The sequence below is a fragment of the Nanorana parkeri genome, unplaced genomic scaffold (assembly GCF_000935625.1).
Source record: "Nanorana parkeri isolate BGI_ZX_2015 unplaced genomic scaffold, ASM93562v1 scaffold1002, whole genome shotgun sequence".
NCBI classification, from domain to species: domain Eukaryota; kingdom Metazoa; phylum Chordata; class Amphibia; order Anura; family Dicroglossidae; genus Nanorana; species Nanorana parkeri.
In genome coordinates, this window is record NW_017307270.1 from 394,654 (window position 1) to 419,944 (window position 25,291).

At 41.6% G+C, this 25,291-nt stretch overlaps 1 protein-coding gene across 1 annotated transcript in view; it reads left to right on the top strand.

Annotated features, from left to right (window-relative positions):
• The window catches only part of BAZ1A (bromodomain adjacent to zinc finger domain 1A), a 72,825-nt gene that overhangs the window by 21,995 nt on the left and 25,539 nt on the right, over positions 1-25,291 (top strand). Inside the window, exons 13-21 of the mRNA XM_018567057.1 lie at positions 508-603; positions 1,318-1,542; positions 2,679-2,844; positions 9,594-9,701; positions 9,851-9,966; positions 12,348-12,875; positions 16,888-16,911; positions 20,375-20,517; positions 24,341-24,486. Of these exons, the coding sequence (XP_018422559.1) occupies positions 508-603; positions 1,318-1,542; positions 2,679-2,844; positions 9,594-9,701; positions 9,851-9,966; positions 12,348-12,875; positions 16,888-16,911; positions 20,375-20,517; positions 24,341-24,486 (1,552 nt within the window). The remainder of the gene's footprint in view (positions 1-507; positions 604-1,317; positions 1,543-2,678; positions 2,845-9,593; positions 9,702-9,850; positions 9,967-12,347; positions 12,876-16,887; positions 16,912-20,374; positions 20,518-24,340; positions 24,487-25,291) is intronic.

The window sequence follows — 25,291 nt, forward strand, 5'->3', positions numbered from 1 at the left end:
CTTAAACTCGCCCTGCTTGCACGCCTTTGCCACTCTCTTCTCCAACGCAGCTGGCTCGCAGCAGTGATGATGCCCTTCTGGTTATGTGATGGTGGTCCTAATGATTGGCTGCCAGGCCTGAACACTGTCGCATCAGGTTGTTTTGCCAGTTGTGATAAAGGGTTGGCAAGGAGTGCAAACAAGGGAAGTGTGTGTGTCTGGGGGTGCGTATAAAGATACATTCTTGTGTTTCCCTGCATGGGCAAGGTGACAGTGTTTCTAAGAGGATCTGATCAGGCAATATTTGAGAATTCATATCTGTTGACTTTAACGCCTAATCACATTCAAGTGAGCAAAATTTTAACAGCCTTATCAAATCATTATAGTAGGAATACCTTCCTCTGCTCTTGGAAGACACTTCTTAGACCAGTGAAATTCAGAACATACAGAATGAAACTTATTTTCAATAGAGAGAAATGGAAATCAAAATAAATGTAGTCTTACAACGCTTATAATTTTATTTTACAGGATTAACAGAAGCTTTGGGCGAGGGTACAGACTCTGCAAATTATGCCTGTTTTGCCGTAGCCTCTTTGGCTGCAGCTTGGCCACAGTTAAATCATGGTACGTCTTATTTGTATTCAGTATGGGTGTATGAATAAGATTTTTGTTTTGAGAATCCTGCTTGTATTTGGAAGCTGCATGTGGTTAGTTAACATGAGCAATCCATGCTCACTGAGTTTAAATTGTATAAATATAAAACAATATTCTGTGATGTTATAGTGACATTTCAAGCCGAATATTGATAGCATGTTTAAGATTGTGAAATACATCTGTGCAGTGTGCTAGTTTGCACATCATTCTCCACTCTGGGGCCCTTCTATCCTCCTTTTTTTTTTTAGGATATGGTAATTACCAAGGCTGTCTCCTTTTTCTTCCTTCTCCTTTTTCCTTTTCCATGACAGATGAGCTAAAGTCTCCCTGCTAGGTATATTCACAGATGACATAAATTGCTCATTTCAGTTCTGAGTTGGTTCCATCCCAGTAGTGTGTGTATGTGTTTATATTATATGTGTACATTGTTTTGTTTTCCAAATAAATTCATGAAAAGGGATTACCAGAGCGCTAGGGGTTGCTCAGTTTGTTTAAAACTTTGACTTTCTGTTGAGCCATCTGAAGAATAGATGAGTCGCTTCTCTGATGACTTCACCTGTGGAAAGGAGACTAGAGCTCCATCTGCTTTCTCAGACGAACACCCTTTTGCTTGTTAGTATCTAATGGTCTTCAGTACTAGGGGAACCTGTGTGTGTTAGTTATCTGCTGACTCTTTCCTTGCAGGCTGCAGTCTAAAGAAGCTGGATCTGGATAGCTGTACGCTTTCAGAGATTCTTCGTCTGCATATTTTGTCTTCGGGAGCTGACTCAAACTCAGCCAGTGCCAAATATCGATATCAAAAACAGGGAGGCTTTGTAGCTACTGATGATGCTTGTATGGAGCTTCGCCTCAATCACCCTGCAATCCTGAAGAAACTGACCACCACTTCTGTGTATTCCTTGTCACCTGGTGAGAATAGCTAAATTAGACACCACATGAAAGTGAAAATGTATATGATTAACCATATACAGAGATGACTGAATCCCTTTTAAGCTTATAACATTTCTTTAAAGGGAAGCGGTCACTTTCAATAATCTAAACATAAGATCAGGCACAACAGTACATGCTGCTACTTTTCTGCTTATCCATATGCATTCTTGTGTTAATCCTTGATCCTGGGTGCAGTGTGAACTGAAACTTCAATTTCAGCTCTGCTCAGCCAATGAGAGCACCTTGGTAGCCGATAACGACAACCTCATTAGTTTATGTGGTGGAGGGTGGGGCAGAGCTCCTAGGTGGTGCTGAGGGCGAGAATCCAGGATTGAGTGTGCACTGAAGAGAGCTTTGCGAAACATATTGGGGGGGGGGAATTTATCAAAACTGGAGCACAGAGAATTGAAGCAGTTGCCCAGGGCAACCAATCAGCATCTCTCTTCAGCTTGCTCAGGTAAGATTTGAAAATGAAAAAGAGAGAAGCTAATTGGCTGCAGTGCAAATCTGCTCCAGTTTTGATAAATTCCCCCCATTGTTTTGCCCTTAAACTGTAATCCTGAAGTGAGTAGGACACTATAGATTCATTTTAAGTCCCCCTTTTTTTTTTTTACACGGATCTAGCTGCAAATTTGCTTGCTTGGCAGTCTTCACTATAGCAACAAGCAATCGAGACTATCACAAAAACAGTAAAACTGTTCTGTAACTTGTAAACTGGAATTTATTTTTAAGAGAATAAATGCACTTATTTTTTTTAATTTTGGCTGCATTTTTCAAGAAACACTTAAAACATTTAAAGAAAAGTTATGTTAAGGGTCTTTCTTAAAAAGTAAACTTATCTTAAAATGAATCTGTCCTGTCCTTTTAGGATTACAGCTTAAAAGCAGGCACCACACTTTTTTGGCAAGTAGGTCCCAATCCTGAGTGAATCCTATAGACAGAAAATCTGCTGGGATTTAGTAAAACGGAAATTGAATGAATTGCATGACACTTTAGGATTGGTAGTGCTGACGCAGAGTAAGGGTAATCTAATTTCTACAAGAGAATAATGGTGGAGGACAGGTGTTTTTTCCTGGCTGTATAACGGTCTTATCCTTGCACTGTACCTTTTTTAGATGAGAAGCTAAAGATTCTCCATGCCCTGTGTGGCAAGCTGCTCACACTAGTGTCCACGAGAGATTACATTGAGGATTGTGTGGAAGAGCTGAGGCAGGCAAAGCAAGAATTCAGAGAGCTGAAAGCTGGACAAAACCGCAAAGAGCGTGAAGAGGCTGCTGCCAGGTTTGTATATAATTATTTAACAAACTTCATATTGGTTTATGTAAAAGGTGTTATGTTCAAAGATACTTACGTAGAAGTTTGAGTTTATCAAAGCTGAATATATGTAGCATAGTAGGAAGCAATTCTTTTCAAACACACAACTAATTGGCAAAGTTAAAGAACTCCAGGATGCACATCACTTTATATATTTAGGTCCCTCTCTGTCAGAGAAAGCAAACTGCTGTAACAGTTTATCATAAAAGTACTTCCTTTTCTTATAATCTTTGTTTTTTAGCTAACAGTGATGCCACATCCTCCAATGCACAGATCAGTTCTTCCTGCAGCCAGTGGGAGGGTCTGGTTAACCAGTGCGTGTCATATCCTGGCATAATGAGCTGACTACATCCCCCATGAGGCATTGTGACATAAGAGGATGTGGGAGGCGTGTATTCCCTGTGCAGAGGGTGGAGTTGGGAAGAGCTACAAAGTGATATGCTCCAGTGACTTATGTTTTTTTGCTGAGTGCAGATACAGAGAATAAATGCATTACAGGTGCCTCGGCATGACAATTCCCCTGCATTAAATTCATCCTACCTACCTACCGAATTGTTCTTTTCAGTAAAATGGATGAAATGATTCATCTGACGGAAGTGAGAACTGATTTATTTGAAAAAGTTCAGTGTTGAATCAATAGGAAAGCAGCTCTGGTAATATGGTCCTAAAGTGAGTGAGGTCAGCTTCTGCCAGTCTCTCCCTGCAACCAATCAGCCAGCTAACCATACACTGAGAATCAGAACTTACAACAGTTCTGAGTCAATAGTACACTAGTACAGTGAATCAAAGAATCATGAGTCTCCAGTAGAACATCGTACACTGAATCAAAGAATCATATGAGTCTCCAGTAGAACACCGTACACTGAATCAAAGAATCATATGAGTCTCCGGTAGAACACCGTACACTGAATCAAAGAATCATATGAGTCTCCGGTAGAACGCCGTACACTGAATCAAAGAATCATATGAGGTCCGATAGAACACCGTACACTGAATCAAAGAATCATGAGTCTCCAGTAGAACACCGTACACTGAATCAAAGAATCATATGCGTCTCCGGTAGAACACTGTACACTGAATCAAAGAATCATATGAGTCTCCGGTAGAACACCGTACACTGAATCATATGAGTCTCCAGTAGAACACAGTACGGTGAATCAATGGTCGGGTTGGTGGTAAGGGACAGACAGCCTTGCAGGGAGATATAAGCAAGATGACACACAGTCTGGATGAGAGGAGATCCTAATTTAGATTGATACTTTAACCCTTTAGATTGAGTTGGCTCCTGAGCTTCAGTTCACTTGTCAGCAGACTCGGCAAGTGAAACGATGAATCGATTCATGTAAAAGATCCGAACTTCCCATCACCAGTGTGGAACAGCAGCATGTTTTACACTGAGTTCCATCAGCCCAGTCGCGGGGGAAGGAGGTGTGACAGAGCAGGGAGCTGCACTAAGTGGGCAGGGCACTAAGACCGCCCTACTCCATCCACTTCAGTGTGTGCTGGGATGTCATCACTTCCCTGCTGACTAAAATATAACTATAGGGGGAGGTTATTAGACCACTGGCTAGGCTGATAGTGGTCTAATAACCACAGTGGCTGGTGGTCTAACAGAAAGGAAATAAAGGAGACAGAGGCTTGTACCATGCATTTCTGGAAGATTACATTGCTATGTAGAAAGGTAAGCATATATTTTGAATGCTTCCTAAAGCTAGTTACAGTAGGCTGGCAACATTTTTTTTTTTCCACGGAGGTCTTCTTTACACCCCCTTCCTGTGCAGGCCATTTTTCAATATTCAGCATTGCATTATTGTGACATTTATTCAGTCATGCAACGCTGTACTGAAATTAAATTTATGCCATTTTTTGGGGACACAGAGCTTTCTTTTGGTGGTATTTAATCACCACTGGGGATTTTTTACTGTATAAAGAAAAATAAGTACTGAAAATTTTGAACCCGCCCCCCCAGTTTTTCCCTACTTTGTTATAAAACTTTTGATTGCCCAATTTTTGGGTAAAATATAAAAGACGGGGTCACGTCGGGTAAATGGACACCAAACATGCCAAGCTTTAAAATTGCCCGCTAAATCGCAAAAAACAACCATTCCCAAAATTTGCCATCGGTAAAAGCTTTTAAAGTGTCGCCTCATCAGATCACTGTTATCAGTGATTGATGGCCCTAAAATTAATGCTCATGCTCTGACTTTCGCAGTCATATGTAACATGTGCATCGCAATCATTGTTTTCACATGTATGCACACCTGACACATGTTTGCGCGTGTATACGTAGGTGGGGGACTTAAAAAAAAAAAAATTTAGTTCCCCCCCCCCCCCTCAATTAACTGTATTGCTATCAAATAGGGGGATAACTATGCTCCCTATGTGATGGCCAATATACAGTGACGGGTCCTCTTTATGGAAGTATCAGGGGTCTATGAGATCCCTAATGTCACCTAGGGACACCAGAGAAGCTGATGAAGCAGAGATCTGCTTCACTAGCTTCTCCCCAGCTTCTGTAGCCAGGAATGACAGCTGATCATACATCACTGCCTGCATTCAGAGAACGGGGAGGAGATCAGAGGGAGATCGTGTACTGATCTCCTGTCGCAGAGCCGCTGTGCCGGTATCGGGCACAGCAGAGCTCGGGATCAGCGGTGGCGGAAGGGGGGAGGAGGAGGGCGCCCGCCCGCACGCAAAATACAAGCGAATGGGTGTCTACAGACGCCGAAACAGTTGTATGTAAACAGCCATCAAGCAGATTTCCCGCTTGTGCGTGCCCCCTAGTGGCGGGCACGAGCGGGGCAGGAGAGGACGTCTAAAAATGCCCACCCGTATTCAAGAAGTCGGCCGGACAGCAGGTGGTTAGACATCAGATACACCCTCTCATTCATTGGGGCTAACAGCAGACTCCTGGGCTATAAAGTTTACAAACAGACAGTTGAGACAAACATCTGCAGTACTGGGTGTCTGTTTGGGCATACTGTTCTTTGGAAATAGGTCCAGTTTATTTTTTCTTAACATTACATTAATGTCAGGTGTTTTTGTGTAAATATTTTAACTACGTAACTGTGTGGCTTTTTTATTTTTTATTAAAACTTTGTTTTAGGTGTACAGTGTTTAGGTGACACTTGCAGTGACAGTGCTTGTGCAGTGTACACTGATTGGATGAGAGGGACAGGTACTAAGGTTTTGCTTTCAAGAGACCGCTCAGGGGAGTTGTCACCATTGTGGTGATGATCACTAGTAGTCCACAGATCAGACTGACGATAGGCAGTGACAGTCTGTAGAAATTCAGCTTCAGAAATGTTCTTACCTTATGCTGACAGCACTGCCAGGATAGAGTATGTCTATTAGTTTGCAAGGTTTTTAACCTGTAAAATAGTCTCAATGTGTGTGAGAGCTTTTTGACTTGGCTTAAAGGGTTTCTAAACCCTCAGCTTTTTGCATATATCTACGCCTAGCAAGCAGTAGATATATGCAAAAAGTGGAGGAAAAAAAACGCTTTAACAGTGGTTTAAACTTATTTCTGGGGCGGCCGCAAAGCATGCGCAGTTCACAGTTTCGACCGGGACGCGAGGAGGGACGCAAGGTAAGTCTATGGATGCGTGCACCTGCATGCAAACACCATGAGACAGGAAGTGACAGCTATCCCAGAGGTGTCGGCGCTGGATCAGACACCCGCCGCAGTGCTGGAGAGAAGGCTGAAAAATCAGGAAAGAAGAAGATTGGATTAAGAGACATCATTTAAGGTAAGTGCTTTAACCACTTCCGGGCCGCAATACGTCTATAGACGGCGGCCCTTTTGAAGTGGTTAAAACAAGAACACGGCTGCTGCAGCAGCCGTGTTCTTGGTACCGCTCTTAACAGCAGGCGATTGCTATTAATTTACAAGCGATCCGACGTCTGTACAGGCGCCGGATCGTTTGTACCGTGCGTCGGCTGTCCCCGTGTGGCGCCCGGGAGCGGCCCGAAGTGACCGTAGAGAGATTCAGCGGCTTCCAGCCGCTGATCTCTCCTCCGATCACTGGACCCGGAAGTGATGTGTATTACATCACTTCCGGTGCCACTGTACACAGTCTCCAGCTCTTAGAGCCCGGAGATGAAGCTGGGGGAAGCAGATCTCTGCTTCCTCAGCTTCTTTGGGGTCCCTAGGTGACGGGGGTCTTCAAGACCCCTGATGTCTCCATAAAGAGGACCTGTCACACCCTATCTGCTATTAGATAGGGTGCTTGTTAGCTCCCTGTGTAATAGCAATAGGGTTAGTGGGAAAAAAATAAAGTGTTACGTTTTAAAAATGAAAGTAACATAAAAGAAAAATTGTTATGCACGCACATACACACGCAAACACGCATCGGTGCGCCTACGTGCGAAAACGACAATTGCGCTACACATGTCGCATATCGCCGCGAACGTCGGAGTGAGAGCAATAATTCTAGCACTGTCAATTAGGGATGCACCGATATATCGGCTAGCCGAAACGTATCGGTCGAAAATGACACTTTTGGCATAATGCTGAAAGTGCCATGTTTCGGCCGATCGGCGCATCCCTGCTTTCTCTCCTCCCCGTGTGTGTCACAGCGGGAAGAGAGAAAGTGTCACAGGCGGCCAAGCGCTGCGGTAGGAGAGCGCTGTTAACGGCCGGTGTCTCCTCCCACACCGCTCAGCCGCCTATCACAGTCCGGCAGAGCGGTGTGTGGCCGGAAACATTCCGCGCTGTCACAGAAGGCTGAGCTCTCCCTGCACTGCTTGATCAGCCTCCTGTGACAGTGTGTGTCAGAGAGGAGAGCAGGCTACAAACAGTCAGTGATCGCTGAGTGTTTGTACATAATTGAAGCTATGGTATGTTAACTATAGCCTCAATTATGAATGAATGGGAGTGATATACATCACCTCCTGTCCATTCATAGTTGTAGTTATAGTAAATATATCATATCCTCATGTTATCAATCAACAGAAACACTCATAGAGGATCCCTGTTCATTGATAACTGAGGCTGCAGAAAAAGAGATAGAAAAAGAGATTTAGGACACAAAGTCCTCTATTTTAAAAGGGAAATATCAGGGGTCTGTTTAAAAGTAAAAAATAAAAATATTTATTAAAAAATGAATTAATAAATGCAAATATAAAAAAATTTTTTAAAGGTTTATTAAATAAAAAATATTTGAAAAAATAAAAAACATTTTCGGTATTGGTTTCAGCCTGACAGTTTTTTTTATTTCGGTTTTCGTTTCGGTTTTTAAATTTCCATTTCAGTGCACCTCTACTGTCAATGACTGTTAGCACTAAATTGATGAGCGGTAAAAGCGTTGAAAATGTTCTCTATGGGAAATTTGGAGTGTTTACTTTTTTTGCGGCTTCACAGGCGAACGCAATTTTAAGGCTTGACATGTTTGGTATCTATTTACCCGACGTGATCCCGTCTTTCATATTTTACCAAAAAATTGGGTATTTTATTCGGTTTCTGTGCACTAAATTTTAATTTTAGTTTATTTTTTCCTAAAAATACGGGTTTGATAAACATTTGCGCAAAAACCGTGCGACTTAAAAAGTTGCACCTAGCATTTTTTTATTCTACAGGGCCTCAGCTTTCAGAAAAAATATAATTGTTGGGGGTCTGAAGCTGTTTTCGAGCCAAAAATTTATATTTTATCATGTGTGTGCAAATAGTAGGAAAATGCCCTGGATGGCAAGTGGTTAATTAACGTTGGGGTGAGGGGAAAAAAAGTTGCCTTTAATGTCACTTGAAAGTCTAAATCCCAATTTTTATTTTATTTTTCCATTTTGTATGGAATGGGCAATGGGGAGCTCTTTAAGGAGATTTCACTTCCTGTTCTTTAGACTTAACGGGAAGACTCAAAAGGAAGTGAGAGAATATCTGTCCAATGTGAGGGAAATCCCTCTTAGACTTTTGTCACAGGAACAAGCGTCCTCATTGCAAGATTTCCCCTCTATTCCCATTCTGGTGGAAACTCAAAATTTTCAGATTTACCCTCACTTTTATCATAAGAGACATTGGTGATCAGGACAATTGGAGTGTGAATCTCCCTAAGTGAGACACAGACACCAATAAAATCACGACAACCCCACTCTATCCAAATCTAAGTAGGTATGGAGGACCAGAGCTACGAGATGAGGCTACTAAATTTAAACATGTTCACATTGGAGGTGAGGAGATTAACGGGGGATATGATTTCCATGTACAAAATGTTCAATGGTGATAGCAACATTAGCGATAAACTGTTTAAAATTAACTCCGTTACAAAAACTAGAGGCCATCACCTAAAATTGGTGGAAAAAAAATTCCAGCACAAGGGGCGAAGGGGGTTCTTCACAGTAAGATCAGTTAGGGTCTGGAACTCACTGCCACAGACAGTGATTTCAGCAAAGAATGTGGAATTGTTCAAGAAACTTTTGGACGATTTCTTAAGGGACCGTAATATACAGGGGTACAGGTACTCCTAGAATGAGATCCTAATAGGTTGGACTTGATGGACTAATGTCTTTATTCAACCTCAAATACTATGTAACTATGTAAGTACTTTAAGTATGAATAATATTGTTACGTTTCTTTTGGCTCTTAAAAGGTTAAAACATTTTCTATGATACTATATGCCATACATTGTAATGTACAGTATTAGGATGTGTATGCAGTTCTGGAAACATTAATTGAAAGAGGGAATTATGTTTTTCTCCTCCTGTATCATGGTAAAATCTAGAATCCGTAAGCGTAAGGAGGAAAAACTGAAGGAGCAAGAACTGAAGATGAAGGATAAAGAAGATAAACTAAAAGAAGATGAAAATAAGGACGTGCATAAAGCAGCAGGGTAGGATGCAGTGTTTTTACAGAAGTGACAGTAATGACTGGTGTGATAGTGTAGGTTTTATGTTTTGGTACAACAGTTTAAAGCATCCTCTTACCTCACCATATTAGGCTTTGTACAGTTATTCACATGTGTTTGCCACATATTTTCAGAAATGAAGAGCAAGAGGAATTGCAGGATGGGACAGTGAGTAAGAATACTGAGCAGAAGGAGCAGGATGAAGGCAATGAAGATGAAGAGGTGCCACCTGCTGGCAAGAAAAGGAAAGGTACCTGTTGTAATATGGACTGTTCATATCCATAGCAAGTTATTTATTTATTTTCTTTCTCATGCAGCCTCCAAACCAAATTGAGTTTATGTATGGCTGTGTATATGAGTATATTTAATGCTATAGATTTGATATATTCAAATTAAAACCGAGCAAGTATGGGCTTCACACAAATTTTGCACTAAAAAAAAGAAAATTCCTAAGTATACATACCTTTTTCCCCAAAGAAGTCACGGCCCGTCTTGCTTGGTGGTGGTGGTGGTCTGTACAGCAGCACCGAACTTCGATCACTTAACAGGATGTAAGCAATGTTTTGGGCATGGAGGCAGTAGCCTGTGTCACTCAGCCTTAAAACCGAGGACATTTTGATGCAGAAAAGTATTGCAGGGGGCAGCTGTAGACTGACAGTGAGTATTTCAGTGAAAGCTGTGTGTGTGTGTGTGTGTATATATATATATACACAATGTCAGTGCTACACATTTTTCTGAACTCCTCAAACCCTCCCCCTAGCCTATTCTCCACCAAAAGGGAACAAAGAAGAGATCATTGTTGGGGTTTACATATGCTTTAGAGTGTACCGATTGTCCTGTATGGGCAAAGCATATTGTCGCTTTAGGCCAAGCAGCCATCAGTTAGATGGTTAAGGTTGAATAAAGACACAAGTCCATCGAGTTCAACCCGTGTGTGTTTGTTACTAAGATTACCTGTACCTCTGTATGTCTTGCTCGTTTAGACAAGTACCTAGACGGGTCTTGAATGATTCCATACTCTCAGCTGATACCACTGTCTGTGGAAGGGAGTTCCACAATTTTACAGCTCTCGCAGTAAAGAATCCCCAGCTCCAGTTTAGGATTAAACCTTTTCTCTTCCAGTTTCAGATGGTGGCCTCTTGTTTTCTTGAGTGAACTAACAGTAAACAGTTTATTACTGATTATCCCATCACCATTAAACAATGTGTACATTTAATATCATGTCCCCTCTCAGTCTCCTTCTCAAGAGTGAACTAGTTTAACGCATGCAGTCTTTCCTGATAATTTAGGTCCTGTAAACCTTTGATTAGCTTTGTGCCCCTTCTCTGGACTCTCTCCAGCTCAAGGACATCCTTTCTGTGGATCGGAGACTAAAGCTGAACCGCATACGCAAGATGTGGCTGAACGTGTGTTTTGTACAGGGGCAAAATAATGATTGGTCTTTACAGTCCATTCCCTTTTTTTTATGCATGATAGAACCCTGCTTGCCTTTTTTTCTGCTGCCTGGCATTTCATGTTGTTACTAAGGCGACAGTCCACTAGGACTCCCAAAACTTTTCTACATCTGATTCCCCCAGTGGAACGCCCATTAATGAGTAGCTTGCATGTGTATTTTTAATTCCGAAATGCATAACCTTACACTTCTTGATATTAAATCTCATCTGCCATGTACATGTCCACTTCCCAATTTTATCCATATCTTCCTGAAGTATTGCTATGTCTTCAATTGCGTTTATTACCCTACAAATTTTAGTATCAGCAAAAACTGAAATATTGCTAATAATATTAGTCCCAATATAAACAGGTTGAACAGAAATGGCCCCAGGACAGAACCCTGGGACACACCCTGCTAACCAAGGACTATTTGGAATATGAGCCATTTATTGATACTCTCTGGACACGTTGACTTAGCCAGTTCTCTATCCAAGTACACACCATTTCATCAATGCCCAAGGATTAAAGCTTGTAAATTAAACGTTTGAGGTACCGTACCAAATGCTTTCGCTTAATCAAGTACACTACGGCCACTGGCTTTCCTCCATCTAGGCTGCCACTCACTACATCAATAGAACGCTAATAGGTTGGTTTCACATGAACTGTCTTTCCTAAAGCCATGTTGGTTGCCACTTATGATATCATGCAGCACTTGGCTTCCTGTGCTTAAAGTGTATCTAATCCCAATAACAAAAATGTAATGTATTGCAACTTACTGGTCCTTAGATATAGTGGCCAGTGCTGGTAACGCATTTCCTGTTCTATGCTTGCTCAACCTACTGTATGTATGATTTAGACTGGACACTTTTCTCTCTCCTCATCTCTTTTACATAGGTGGAAGGTGTGCTGAAATTCACAGAAGATAGCTGGGAAAGCTGATAACCTTGTTTTGAGGTTTCAGTTCAGTCCACAGAAAGTTAAAAGCACACTGGATTTCTGGCAGGATCAACAGATTTTCTGTATTTGAAGAAAATGTATTTAGTCGAAAGAAAGGGGAAACTAATGTGGCCACCACATACAAGGCTTCATGAGCTGCAAATATTTAAAATTTTTGAGTTTAGATATGATTCAAAGATATGATCTAAATGTATTAGAAATTACAAAAATGATACAATTTTTTTTTTTTTTGTTACATAGGCATGAGAGGGCAGAACAGAGATTCTCTGGGTAATAAGGAAGCAGAACCTGTGGATGGGGAAGAACCAAGACAGAAAATAGAGAAACGAGAGCTGGAGTTAATGGAGAAGATTCAGCAAGTCACAGCCTGCACAAACATAACCCCTTTAGGCCGAGACCGCGGGTACAGACGGTTTTGGACTTTTTTCTCTGTTCCAGGACTATTTGTGGAAGAGGACTATACTGGGATTACAGAGGACATGTTGCAGCCTCGTCCTGCCTCACATCGAGAATCGGAAATTAATTCTGCAGTCAATGGCCATGATGGTTCTGTGCAGGAGGTACAAGAGGAATCGGAGGCGTCTAAACCAGTGAACAAACCAAATCGCTGGTGTTATTACAGCTCAAATGAACAGCTGGAGCAGCTGATTGAGCATTTGAACACACGGGGACACAGAGAGGGCACCCTAAAGGACACATTGGTACAGGAAAAATCAAGAATATGCCAGAAGCTGAGTAACTTTCCAGCTGAGCTCTTCAACATTTCAGGTATTTCATAAAAAATACTCTACAGATATACAATATTCCATTCTTCTACATTGAAATGAATTGTTAAGGCAAGCATTACATGTTTTCTTTTGTTTAGGGTACCATAAGAAGGCACTCTTACTTGCCGTATCCCTTGCTTCCCCCCACCATCCTGGTGCTTCTAAAAAAATAAAAATCTGTCTTTAGCAGTCCTGTCTGACATAAGAAGAGGTCAACCTTCCAATTTCCTAGTTTTTGCTACCCAGTTCTCCCTACTTTGTGTTCTTACAAGCATCTAGCAGACAGAAAATGAAGAGGAATTTCCTAAATAAAAACACAGTGTAATAAAAAAAAAAAAAAAACTGTGCAAAAAAATGGACTGACTGCAGTTTGGCTTAAAGTTAGAATGCTTCATTTATTTCATTTTTTTAATCAACTATTTTCATTGCTAGTCCATCTTCCCTTTTAAAGTGTAATTCCACTTTTGCATTCGAATTTGAGGAAATGCCTGTATGTTTGTGTTTCTATTCACACAACATAACGAAAACAAATTGTTTACAAAAATATTTCTTTCTTTTTAGATGTTTTGTTGCTACAGGTAAATGGCTGGATTCAGTTTTTGAGGACCTTCAGTGATCTGTCCTTTTATAGAAAGTTTGTGAATTGTGTTTTCTCTCATTAACTTCATTGCATAAAATACAGTAGCCAGGCCTTTATTCATGTAATCCTTTGTTAGGACAGGTAGTGCACAAATCTACTTTTGAATTCTAATTAACCCCTTCGTGACTGACGACGTACAGTGTACGTCGCCAGCATCGGGGCTGTTTAAACAGACTCCCGGTGACTTTTGCCGCCGGGACTCTGTTTAAACTTGTAGAGCCGACTGTCGGCTTTACAACAGAAGCGATCCTGGCGACTTACCATTTGCAACTACCACCATTTTATTCTATAGGGTCTTGGCATTCAGAAAATATATAATGTTGGGGGGTTTTAAGTAATTTTCAGGCCTAAAATGTGGAATATAACATGGGTACAAAAAAATGAAAAAAAGGCCTCAGTCATGAAGGGGTTAAATGAGCCGACGCAGTACAGATGGTTAACACAAATCCTTCACCCCTCATTACTCTACCTAACATTACAAAGGAGGAGAAGCAAGTAGAAATCTTAACCTTTTAAGTAGGTTAAGATTTCTGTTAAGTGCCTAAGTGCACCGAAATGGAAATTTTAGAACCGAAACGAAACCAAAATAAAAAGTCAGGCCGATACCGAAAATGTTTTTTATTTTTTTAAATATTTTTATTTTTTACTTTACTTTTAGGGGCTAAACAGACCCCTGATATTTCCCTTTTTAAAATAGAAAAAGAGATTGAGAACACAGAGTCCTCAATCTCTTTTTCTGTGTCCCCTGTTATCAATGAACAGGAATCCTCTGAGTGTTCCTGTTCATTGATAACTTGAGAATATTGTTTGTTTACTATAAATACAATTATGAATGAATGGGGGTGATGTAGATCACTCCCATTCATTCATAATTGAGGATATAGTTAACATACCATATCCTCAATTATGTACACACACTCAGCGATCACTGATCGCTGAGTGTGTGTACCTTGCTTTTCTCTGACACGCTGTCACAGTAGGCTGATCGAGCGGTGTAGAGAGGAAAGCCCAGCCTCCTGTGACAGCGCTGTCTCCGCCCCCACACCGCTCTGCCGGACTGTGATAGGCGGCTGAGCAGTGTGTGGGAGGAGCGCTCGGCCGGCTGTCACTTTCTTTTCTTCCCGCTGGAACAGCGGCCAGGGGGGAGAAAATAAACCAGGGATGCGCCGATGTTACGGCCGAAGCATGGCTCTTTCGGCATTATGCCAAAAGTGCCATTTTCGGCCGATATATCGGTGCATCCCTACTTTTAAGAAGCCACGAAACCTTAACCCAAGCATTTTTTGTATATTTTTTTTTGGGCTCATGCAATGTGAATGGGAACATGTAACAAAAATAAAATAGATGTTATGACAATTTAGCTGTGAAAGTGGGAAGAAACTTCCAAATCCCAGATTACAAAGATTAATTTCTTCAATAATACACCTTCCTGCACGATTTTATAGCAGACCTCTCGTGGGAGGAATTCCTAGGTTACCACTAGTGAATTATCGCCTGAAAATGCTAGTTGCCATGCTCTTTTGCAGAATTGTAGTTTTGCATACTTGCACTTCAGTGGTTTTGGCCCTTCACTGTTTGGTGCAGAGATCGTTTGTGCTTTTCGTTCAAATAAAATAAACTTCATCGTCCATTTAGGGACACTGCATTATTAGGGGCTATGCATTATCCGAGACGTAGGGTAGGGTTATGCCGCTGCCTATAGGAGAAATGCACACTAGGCAAACAAAGTTAAAAACCTGCTACTCCCACCTTTCACTTAGAGTCCTCAGGAGAAAGGATGTCTCCTTCACTTCTGCTTTTTTATTTTCATTCTTGAAGGGAATTTTATTGCTTTAGGCTGCTAATTGAGTCATACCGGATAATGTTAAATCCTGGGAGTTCTCATTAGCCAGCCAACAGGACAGAGATTCATACTGGATAGAAATAAACCCTGGAAGCTTCTCTGGTCTTCTTGATGCGGGTCCTCTCTTGTCTCAGTACTTATGACTCGTTCTGCGATACCCAGAATCTATTAAGATCTTCATGATGCAGAGTGTCTCTGGTCTCATTACTTATGACTTGTCCTGTGATGGGCTGGAAACTATTGTAATTTTCAAGCAGCAGGTCATCTCAAGTCTCCGTGTTCTGCAGTACGCGGATGTGCCTTGATCCTTCTGTGGAGGTCAGGTCAGTATATATGTGAAGATCTGGGTTATGGTGTGTTAACTGTTGTATGATATATGGATGGGTTTTTAGTATGTCCTCTTTTTATGTGTATAGGCTGTGGGACCTTCCTTTCACTCCCTTTGACTTTTCTGTCTGTAGTTGGACTTTCTGTGACATCTCTTTTTTGTTTTTACAAAAAAATAAATTTGCCCTGCCCCTCCTAAGAGGCTTTGAATTGGGTTGATGATGCATTTGTAATTCAACTGCACATGTGCGTGCACTTGGGGCCATTTCTTGTGATCGGGATAGCTTCTGTTGGTAATTGACTATTCGGGGATTCCCTACATAGGATTATTAAAAAGGCCACAGGCGGTAAAAGCGAGCATTTGCTTAAAGTGAGAAAATCTCTTCTAAATTTGATATCTGCTGTGACACCTGGCAACCCATTTTTCAAACTCTTGTTTTAAGACTAAAGACTTCCTTTTTACCCAAGGTGGTTTCAGCCTTTCATTTAAATGAAGATATTGCTTTGCCTTTCCTTTGTCCATCCACGGTTTACCCTAGGGAAATATCTCCATTGTTTAAATCAGTGGTCTCAAAGTACCGTCCCGCGGGCCGGTTGCGGCTTGTGAGCTGATACACAGCCAGCTCATAAGTCAGGTAAGTGGTCGCGGACCAGACTTGCGAGAGCAGCTACACGGTCTGCATCCCTGTCAGATGCAGACCGCAGTGCCGGCACTCGGATCCTTTCTGCCGACGCCATCGCTGAACGCCAGCCAAAAGGATTGATTAGTAAGGTCTGCAGCAGACCTTACCAATCAACCACTAGATCACCAGGGATCGATTGAGCCTCCTCCCTGCAACAAGGTAAGCAGGGAGGAGGCTCTGTATTCTCTTTTGTGTGGGTGGGGGACGACGACTGGGAATTATACTATTTTATATGGGGGGAGGCCTGGGAATTATATTTTGTATGTGTGGGGCTGGGAATTATAGTATTAGATATATGTGTGTGTGGGGGACTGGGATTGTGTGTGTGTGTGTGTGTGTGTGTGTGTGTGTGTGTTTTTTTAGCACGCGCGTATTGTGATATTTGGGGAATGTAGCACAAATGACGAGCGCTCAAAGACCAGTCTCGAAGCCACGTTGGCATAAACAGGATAGTCTTTATTTCTTTCATCAACAGAAAACAAAGCTTCAACATACAGTCTGCTAATGTCTAAGCAAGTAGACAATGTCTCACCGACCAAAGATTGTTGCACATACTCTGTGTAACTGGCTCTCTCAGCCTCCTTGGCTGTCTTCCCTGTGCCTCTAGCACACACAGCTTCCTGGCTTCTAGGTGGAGTCCGTCTGACTCCTGGACACAACCTGTCCCTCCTCCCAGCTGGAGCTCTCATGTGCCTGCAGCCCTCAACACACCAAGTCCTCTCTTGAGCTCTGGTCTGAGCTCTTAATGAGGCTGCTCTCAGCCACCTGATGACTGGCAACATCTGACCCCTGGACTGGAGATTTCATCCCACCCTGAACTCTTAAGGTGCCCATACACTGTATGATTATCATACGAGAATCGCGGGAAAACCTGCGATCGTACGATAATCGCAAAGTGTATGGAAGGCGTGCGACCGTTGCTACTGTACGGTCGCACGTCTTCCGTCGAACAAGCAGGCTTGAAAACCCGCCGAAAATCGTACAATTCTCGGCGGGTTAGTGGCCTGCTTGTTCAACAACTGCCAAACGGGTCGGTGTGCGCACGCGCACACTGCCTGTTTGCAGTATTCGGAAGCCCGCCCCTCATTGCAGTCATCTGAAGCCCGACCCTCAGGGGGGCGGGCTTGTGATGATCGCAAGTACGATCTGCCTGTCCTAGATGGGCAGATCGTACGAGCTTTTAATTAGCTTACAACCATCGCAAGACAAAAGTCTTGCGATGGTTGTAAGGTGTATGGGCACCTTTAGAGATCTCCAGAGATCCAGATCCCAGCTACAATCTGGAAAAACTGGAAGAAACTGAAAGGCCAGTTTCTTCCCTGCAGAACTATATACATTCTGGAACCTCTCAGCCCCTCTGGCTGAGAGTAATATATATGTCATATATATGTGTGTGTGTATTAGGGCTGCAACAACTAATCGACATAATCGATTATAATCGATTATTGAAAAAGTTGTCAACTTTTTCAATCATCGATTTAATCAGCTTCCAATTAGTTGGCCCTGTTCACAGCTCCACACAAGGAATACCACCAGCTGTGGAGGACTACAAAACCCAGCAATTATACAGTGGTGCAATGCCGAATACCACTAGTTATAGAGGACTAGAAAACCCAGCAATAGTATACCAGGAGTAGAATACCACCAGCTATAATGTACAATTGCTGGGTTTTGTAATTTTACTTTCACCGCTCCAACCTTGCTCCTGTGATGGACTGCAATCTCAATACAAACTAGTAGTCCCATCACTAGAGCCATTTAAAAAAATTTATTTTATCCGATTAATCGAACTCAATAATCGGCTAACTAATCGATTTTGAAAATAATCGTTAGCTGCAGCTCTAGTGTGTATAGATATCTATCTATCTATCTATCTATACACATATATGGGATGGGGCTGTCTCTTGAATCATCTGTCGGTGCGGGGTTGTTGGTCTCCGGAGGAATCCAAGCTTCCAATTTTATGTTCTGGCGATTAGTCTGACGTTTCACTGGGACCCGTCTTCTGTCTGTGTGTCCAATTCGGATTCAGTCAGACAATGCTACGGCGATGGCGTACATCAATCACCAAGGAGGCAGCAGCAGTATGTCGGCGGCGACAGAACTACATTCGACCTTAGATTGGGTGGAACTTCAAGTTACAGCAATTTTTAGGTATTTCAACAACTTTGTCACCACTGGGCAATGCCAGATTTGGATCTTCTGGCTTCTTATCACAACAAGAAGGCAACCAGATTTGTGTCCAGAGCAAAAGATCCAGTGGTGGATACCTTAGTTGCTCCGTGGGATCAGCCCACACTAATGCATGTTTTTCCTCCACTAATGCTGTTACCTCTGGTGCAGGGTAGTGTGTGTGTGTGTGTGTGTTCGTTCAGGGGTGTGGAATTCCTATCGCCCGGGACAGGTAGTTTCGGGCGTCGGGCGAGTAGTTTTTTACTACATTTAGCCCGGCTGCGGGCAAGCAGCACTGCTAAATGTAGTGTGGGAGCCGTTTTGTATGAGTGATTTTAAACGGCTGTGCAGCCGTCCAAAAATCACTTGTAACCTGCCTGAATCTCGCTTCTCCTCTCCTCCTCCCCCCTCCCCTCTCCATGTAACCCCATTGAAATCAACACAGCCTCGCCCAAGTCTGTACCCGCCCCAAACGGTAAATTCACTTTCCCAAGTAATTTGGAAAAATTGATTTACCCACACAAATCTGGTACAGACACCATGCCCCCCACTATACTTACCTTTCAGGGAACGGTCCTTCCCATCCGCCAGTATGTGTGTACTATCTGTACCTGTGCCATTGTAATCTGAATTTCGCTCTCAAAATTCAAGCACTCGTTGGTCAGCGCAGGCATCTGACGGCACTGAGCAACGAGAAGCTCTTGGCATTGCTAAATACGGTTATGGTTAAATTTTTTTCTTTTTTTGTATCAGCACAAGTAGATTTTCATGAGGGACAAGTAGATCAGGCCCCCGCTTTAGTCCTTGGACAAGTAGTTTTTTTTTTTTAATTTCCACACCCCTGTTGCGTATGTATGTATGTATCTGTGTGTGTGTGTGTGTGTATATATAATATATACAATGTGCCTTGAGCTGCTCCATCTGTACAGGTTCTCATGAATGCGCAGCAGCTTCTACAAACTGCTGTCACTCAATGGGAGAGGAGGATCCCGACAATATTGTCTGAATCGCTTCTCTGCACAGAGCATAGCCCTACCCACTGTATATTGCATTCAATTTTAAGCTTATGTTGCATTTTTTTTATTACAGGAGTACATTGCAAAATGTACTCTTGTCTCATAAAGAAACATGCAAAAAAAATGTTCCCCCATAGTTCTCCTTGATGAACAATAGAGGAAATAGGTTTTTGTTCTTGCTGTAAAATCCTTTTCTTGGGGTCCCTTGAGAGACACAGCTCCCTACCCTTAAGTTCCTTTGTACTGTTTACTACAACTGGCAGGTGTGAGGTGGGTGGCAGCAGCATAACCCTATGTCTCAGAATTCTTTAGAGCTGTGTCCCTCAATTCATTCTGAGAAAAGGATTTTACAGAACAAAGTCCTATTATTTTTCTTTAAATGCAACTAGTTCCTAACTTTTGGCTTGAAATCACCCACTTGGAGTGTGTTACATGCACATGTGCTGACAAGACATTTTACCGACAAGAGAATAGAACAGAATGAGCAGAGGGAAGAGCTAATGTGTGGCTGCTTCTTAATTGCTCAGTTGCTGGCTGAGTGACCCAACGCTATATTGCTTAAAAGCAGTAGATAAATGTCAGGGTCACAACTCAACTGTGTTGTGTGGTAGGAACGTGTAAATTTGCATAAGTGAATTGACAGAAATAATAACAAATGCTTATGCAGGTAAATCTGTTGCTATATATCTATTTCTACTGTGTATTTAGTTGTTTGTCTGCAGTTTAGGTTTGACCTGTATTCTTCTAAACTTGCATGTAGTTGGCGCTACTGAATCTAAAGACCGTATATTGTTTCCACAGAAACTCCACCCCCTCAAGATAGAAAACCTGGACGAGGAAGATCATTAACTACACCGGATTCCACACAAACCTCAGGAGAGAAGCAGCTAGAACTGCGGCTGTGTGAGCTTTTGCTAGACATTGAAGAGCGCATCTACCAGGGCAGTCTTTTCACTGTAAAGGTAAGTCATCAGAGGCTGAGGACTGTATTCTGCACTCTGTTCTGTAGTTTGCTTTTTGGGATTTCAATATGTTTGCATACTGATGGGTTGAAGGATCATCAGGAGAGATGTACAGTACAGTCACATTTTATACATGTGTTTTCTTATGTGCAGTCCAGTCTCTGGCAACATCTGTTCATCTTTCTAACTTACATCCACTATAACATCCTATTTTATTCAATTGATTTTATCGTCTGGTTTTATAAAATCTGTTCCCCTTATTGTGAAATGGAAAGAACAGGGCTTTTGGCCCCAGTAGCTTTCTCACATTTCTTCTTTCTTTTTTGTATTGGGTACTGCATGATGTAAATGAGTGCCAGCAAATTATTGGAATTGCTTATCTCTATACGTGTTCTAGGTCAGGGACTTAGAAAGCATTGAAGTGTTAGTGTTAGCTCCGTGGCTGTCCTGCTAATGCTAACATTCTTGGACATGACCTACATTCTTCTATCTTGATAGGTGTAACAACTGTCTCAATATTGGTAAGATATGAAGTGAATTGTCAGAGTGATAGCCCATTCAGACCTGCATTGCGCGAATAAATCCACAACAGTTTTGTAGTAGTGCAGAGGAAGAAGTAGAGCCTGCATATGTAATGAACAAATATATCTGCCACCATGTGTACATACAATTGCAAATTATACACGAGTGTGGGTTTTTTGGTTTTGTTTTTTTTTAACACATAGGTTTTAAGGCAAGATGATGTGTTTCATGTTTAGTTGTTGTTTGGGGTTTTGAGAACACTATGCATTCCCTTTTAGCTTTTGAGAAAACTATACATTCTCTTTTTGCTTCTGGGCCAATGTTCTCTTTTTCACACACTTACTGAAATGCATGCTGTTGGTCGAAAATTGCTTGGGTCACAATCGCATATTTGAGCAACTGTTTAGCAAGCTAATCTTCTCCGTGTAAAATACAATAAAACTAACTTCAGTGCTGACAAACAGAACCCCCATCCTTTTTTTTTTTTTTTATGAAATCATCTTACATTCATATAAAAAAAAAAAAAAAAGGATTTTTTTTTTTGGCATAAAATGCTTTTCTCTGAGTCCATTGAGGGACACAGTTGTGAAGAATTTTGAGATGTAGGGTTATACTGTTGGCTCTAGGAGACTGAACACTAGGCAAAAAAAAAAAAGTCTGCCACTCTAAGGACATAACACCTCACCCCTGCCAGTTGTATGAAGCGGTACAAAAGGAAATAAGGAAAGGGAGCTTTGTCCCTCAAATAGACTCTCTGAGAAAAGGATTTTATGGTAACCAAAGCCTATTTTTCGCTATCGTCCATTGAGGGACACAACTCTGAACTATCATCAGAAGAGGCAGAAACATCAGCTTTATAAAACTTTGCAAAAGTGTAAACCGAGGACCAAGTTGCAGCCTTGCAAAATCCGTAACAGAAGCTTGATGTTGAAATGCCCAAGAAGTACTAACAGCCCTAGTAGAATGAACAGGAAAAGGAGGAAGCTTATCCCGCAGCTTCTAATCTTGAATGACAACCTGATGAATCTACTTTGAAGTAACGGATCTAGAAGCTGAACAACCTTTTCTAGGAACTTAGGTAGAACAAAGAGAGTCTGAATGCCTAAAGGGAGCTGTGGCTGACTGATGAACATGAAAGCCTACACAGCATCCAAACAATGAAGAGATTTTTCCATAGGAGGAACAGGAGCCAAACAAAGTGAAGGTAAAACAATGTCTTTATTTCAACGAAAGACTGAAACTTGACAACCAGAGAAACTTCCAGCATTTAATGTATATGGCCTGTATCTCTCAGCTTTGTCGGCTCGCTAGAGAGACTTCCAGGATTTAATAATATCCGGTATGAATCAACTAGCAGCTATAAACTAAAATAAAACAGAAGAGAAGGAGACATCCATTCTCCTGAGGTCGCCAAGCAAAACTGGCAGATGTGAGATGGGAAAGCTTATGTCTTTAAAGTAACAGGCTTTTCATTATTTTGCCTTATGTCCATTTCTCTTTAGAGGCAGCAGCATAACGCCACGTCTCAGAATTCTTCAGAGCTGTGTCCCTCAATGGATGATGAACTTTTACTGCACATTCATTTAAAGTAAATGATGGCCCTAGAATGATTCCTCTTACTCCTGCACAGGGGGAAGGACATCCATGGTACATCCATTCTCTAAACGTCCTTTGCTTGGCATCTTGATGCATTTTTTCCTGATCCTGGGCTCTCAGGAGTGTCAGGTGAGCTTGAGGACTGCACATTGCTGTCATGTACTTTGCTTCCTCCTCACTTCAACATTACAGTGCAGAGCCAGTTGTACAGTTTTTAAAGCTTTGATTCCCATGACTTTTAATCCCTGCAGCAAGAGCTTGATACAATTAGAAAGTGGGCAGTGATGTGGCAGATGAGCTTTAATCTAGAAAAATGTAAAGTAATGCACTTGGGCGCTTAGAACAAGCATGCTGAATACACCTTTGGGCAGGGTTTGACTGGGGAAAACTGAGATGGGGAAGGATCTTGGGGTCCTTTATAGACCGTAGACTCGGCAATGGCATGCAGTGTCAAGCTGCAGCTAGCGTTGGTAGTATATTATCTTGCATCAAAAAGGGTTTATTCCCGGGATAGAAATATAATTTTGCCTCTCTACAAAACACTGGTAAGGCCCCCATCCTGAGTATGTGGTGCAATTCTGATCCCCAATCCTTGGATGGGATGTCGGTTAGCTAGAAAAAGTACAGAGAGGGGCAACCAAGTTAATAAAGGGAGATGGAGCATGTCGGTAACCTGGATCGTCTACAAAACTTAGGATTGTTCTCCTTAGAGAAGAGACACTTAAGAGATGACATGTTCACAGTTTACAAACTCATTAATGGGGACAGCAGTGTTGGGAATGCATTACTAAAACCAATTACTGTGAGGAAGACATGAGGGCACAACAAGAAGTTGGAGGGGAGGAGGTGTAATCGTAAACTGCGTAAGGGGTATTTTACTTTGAGTGGGTAAAGACAAGTGTTTAAAGGTGTATCTAGACTTGCACTAAACATGGATTTGTTTACAGGGCCTAAACCGTTAAGGAAACGGTATCAGTGATGTTTCCTAATGTTGATAGTGCCTGCCTCAGCTTCTTACTTTAATTCACCTCTTCATAGTATAGCTGTGAATATGTGGGCATCCTGAGCATTCATATTTAAGCTGCATCCACAGCCATCTCACAATGATCCTATCGTGCCTGAACATCCAGCTGTTCTCTGATATCTGTGGGCAGCTTTAAAAACTGAATTCAGCATTGCTATTGAAAATTGAGTAATATTTTGTTGGCTCTGTTGTCAAATATTCAGGTGATATAAGCACATCTGCCACAATTGTGATGCTTAAAGTGACAGTAAACTTGGGCATTAAACCTTAAAAATGCAATCAAGTACCTTTAACTTTTAACAAAAATGTATCTTATTTGTGTATCATTTAGCTGTAGATCCTCAAATCATCTCTGAATTGGTGCTGTCCTTCTGGAGGGTGACTACTTTTGTTCCCCAGGTTCCCTGCGTGTGTTGTAAAGTAGCCACCGCTCCAAGCTCGCTCCCATTATGAACTACAATCTCATGTTTGGCTTACTAATTTGTATTGAGATTGTAGTCCATCCTGGGAGCCGTGACTACTTTACAACACACACAGGGACCATGCGGAAGATACATTTTTATTAATAGTTTAATGTATTTGAATGTGTTTTTAAGATTTAACTCCTGAGTTTTTAGTGTCACGTTAATTCACATAGTATATAGATGATTTGGTTATTGATTGATTGATCCTTGTGCGCAGGTGCCAGACAGGCAGTTGTGGAGAGCAGCGCTGGAAAAATGTTCTTATGAATTCTTGGATAATGAACCAAAGGACAAATCCCTGAAAGTAGAAGAGAATGAGGTGGAGGAGATGGAAGTTGATGGCAAGCAAAGCATTGAAGATGGGTTAGTGGTGTATATATATATTTATATTTTTTAGACCTTTTGTACATTAAAGTGACATTAAACCCTCAGATTTTTTAACATAAAACAATACTGTAATGTGTGCCTTACTGTAATCCATGGTTGTTTCCCTTCTCTTTGCTGCTCTTCCTTTTAAATCTGTATCTGTTCTCATGCTGGGCAGAACTTCTGTTTTGCAGCAGACTGCCTTGTCTCAGGAATGGATATATGGTGTCTGTGTATAGGTTTGTAACCTAAGCCAGCACTACAGGAAGAGGCCCTGAGCTGCAAAGGGAAGTTCTCCCCAAGCATGAGAAGACATGAGGTTTTAAAAGGAAGAGCAGCAAAGAGAAGGGAAACTACCATGGATTACAGTAAGGCGCACATTACAGTATTGTTTTATGTTAAAAAATCTGAGGGTTTAATGTCACTTTAACCTTAAGTAACCTCTATAGGAGTTCTTTATTTCACTATCGAAAAACATCTCTTTAATTTGTCTATTATTTTAAATTGTCGTATCTATACCTGCCTGTAATCCTTTATAATAAACTCCTAAGGTGTATTTCAAGGCAACATATTAATCTGCAATACATTCACTTTTTCCCATGTTTTGCCTCTTTAAAAAGAGATTAATGGAGTTGAGGGAAGCGGGAGGTGTTCTGTAGTCAAATGGGGCTGAACTGATGATGCTGCTTACGATTTAATTGCAGCAGAATCAGAGTTGTCAGCTTACTAGAGAAACTTAGGGGATCATAGATTTCTGGTAGAATCGACAAGCATTTGCATGGTTTAAAAACAAACCATTGGG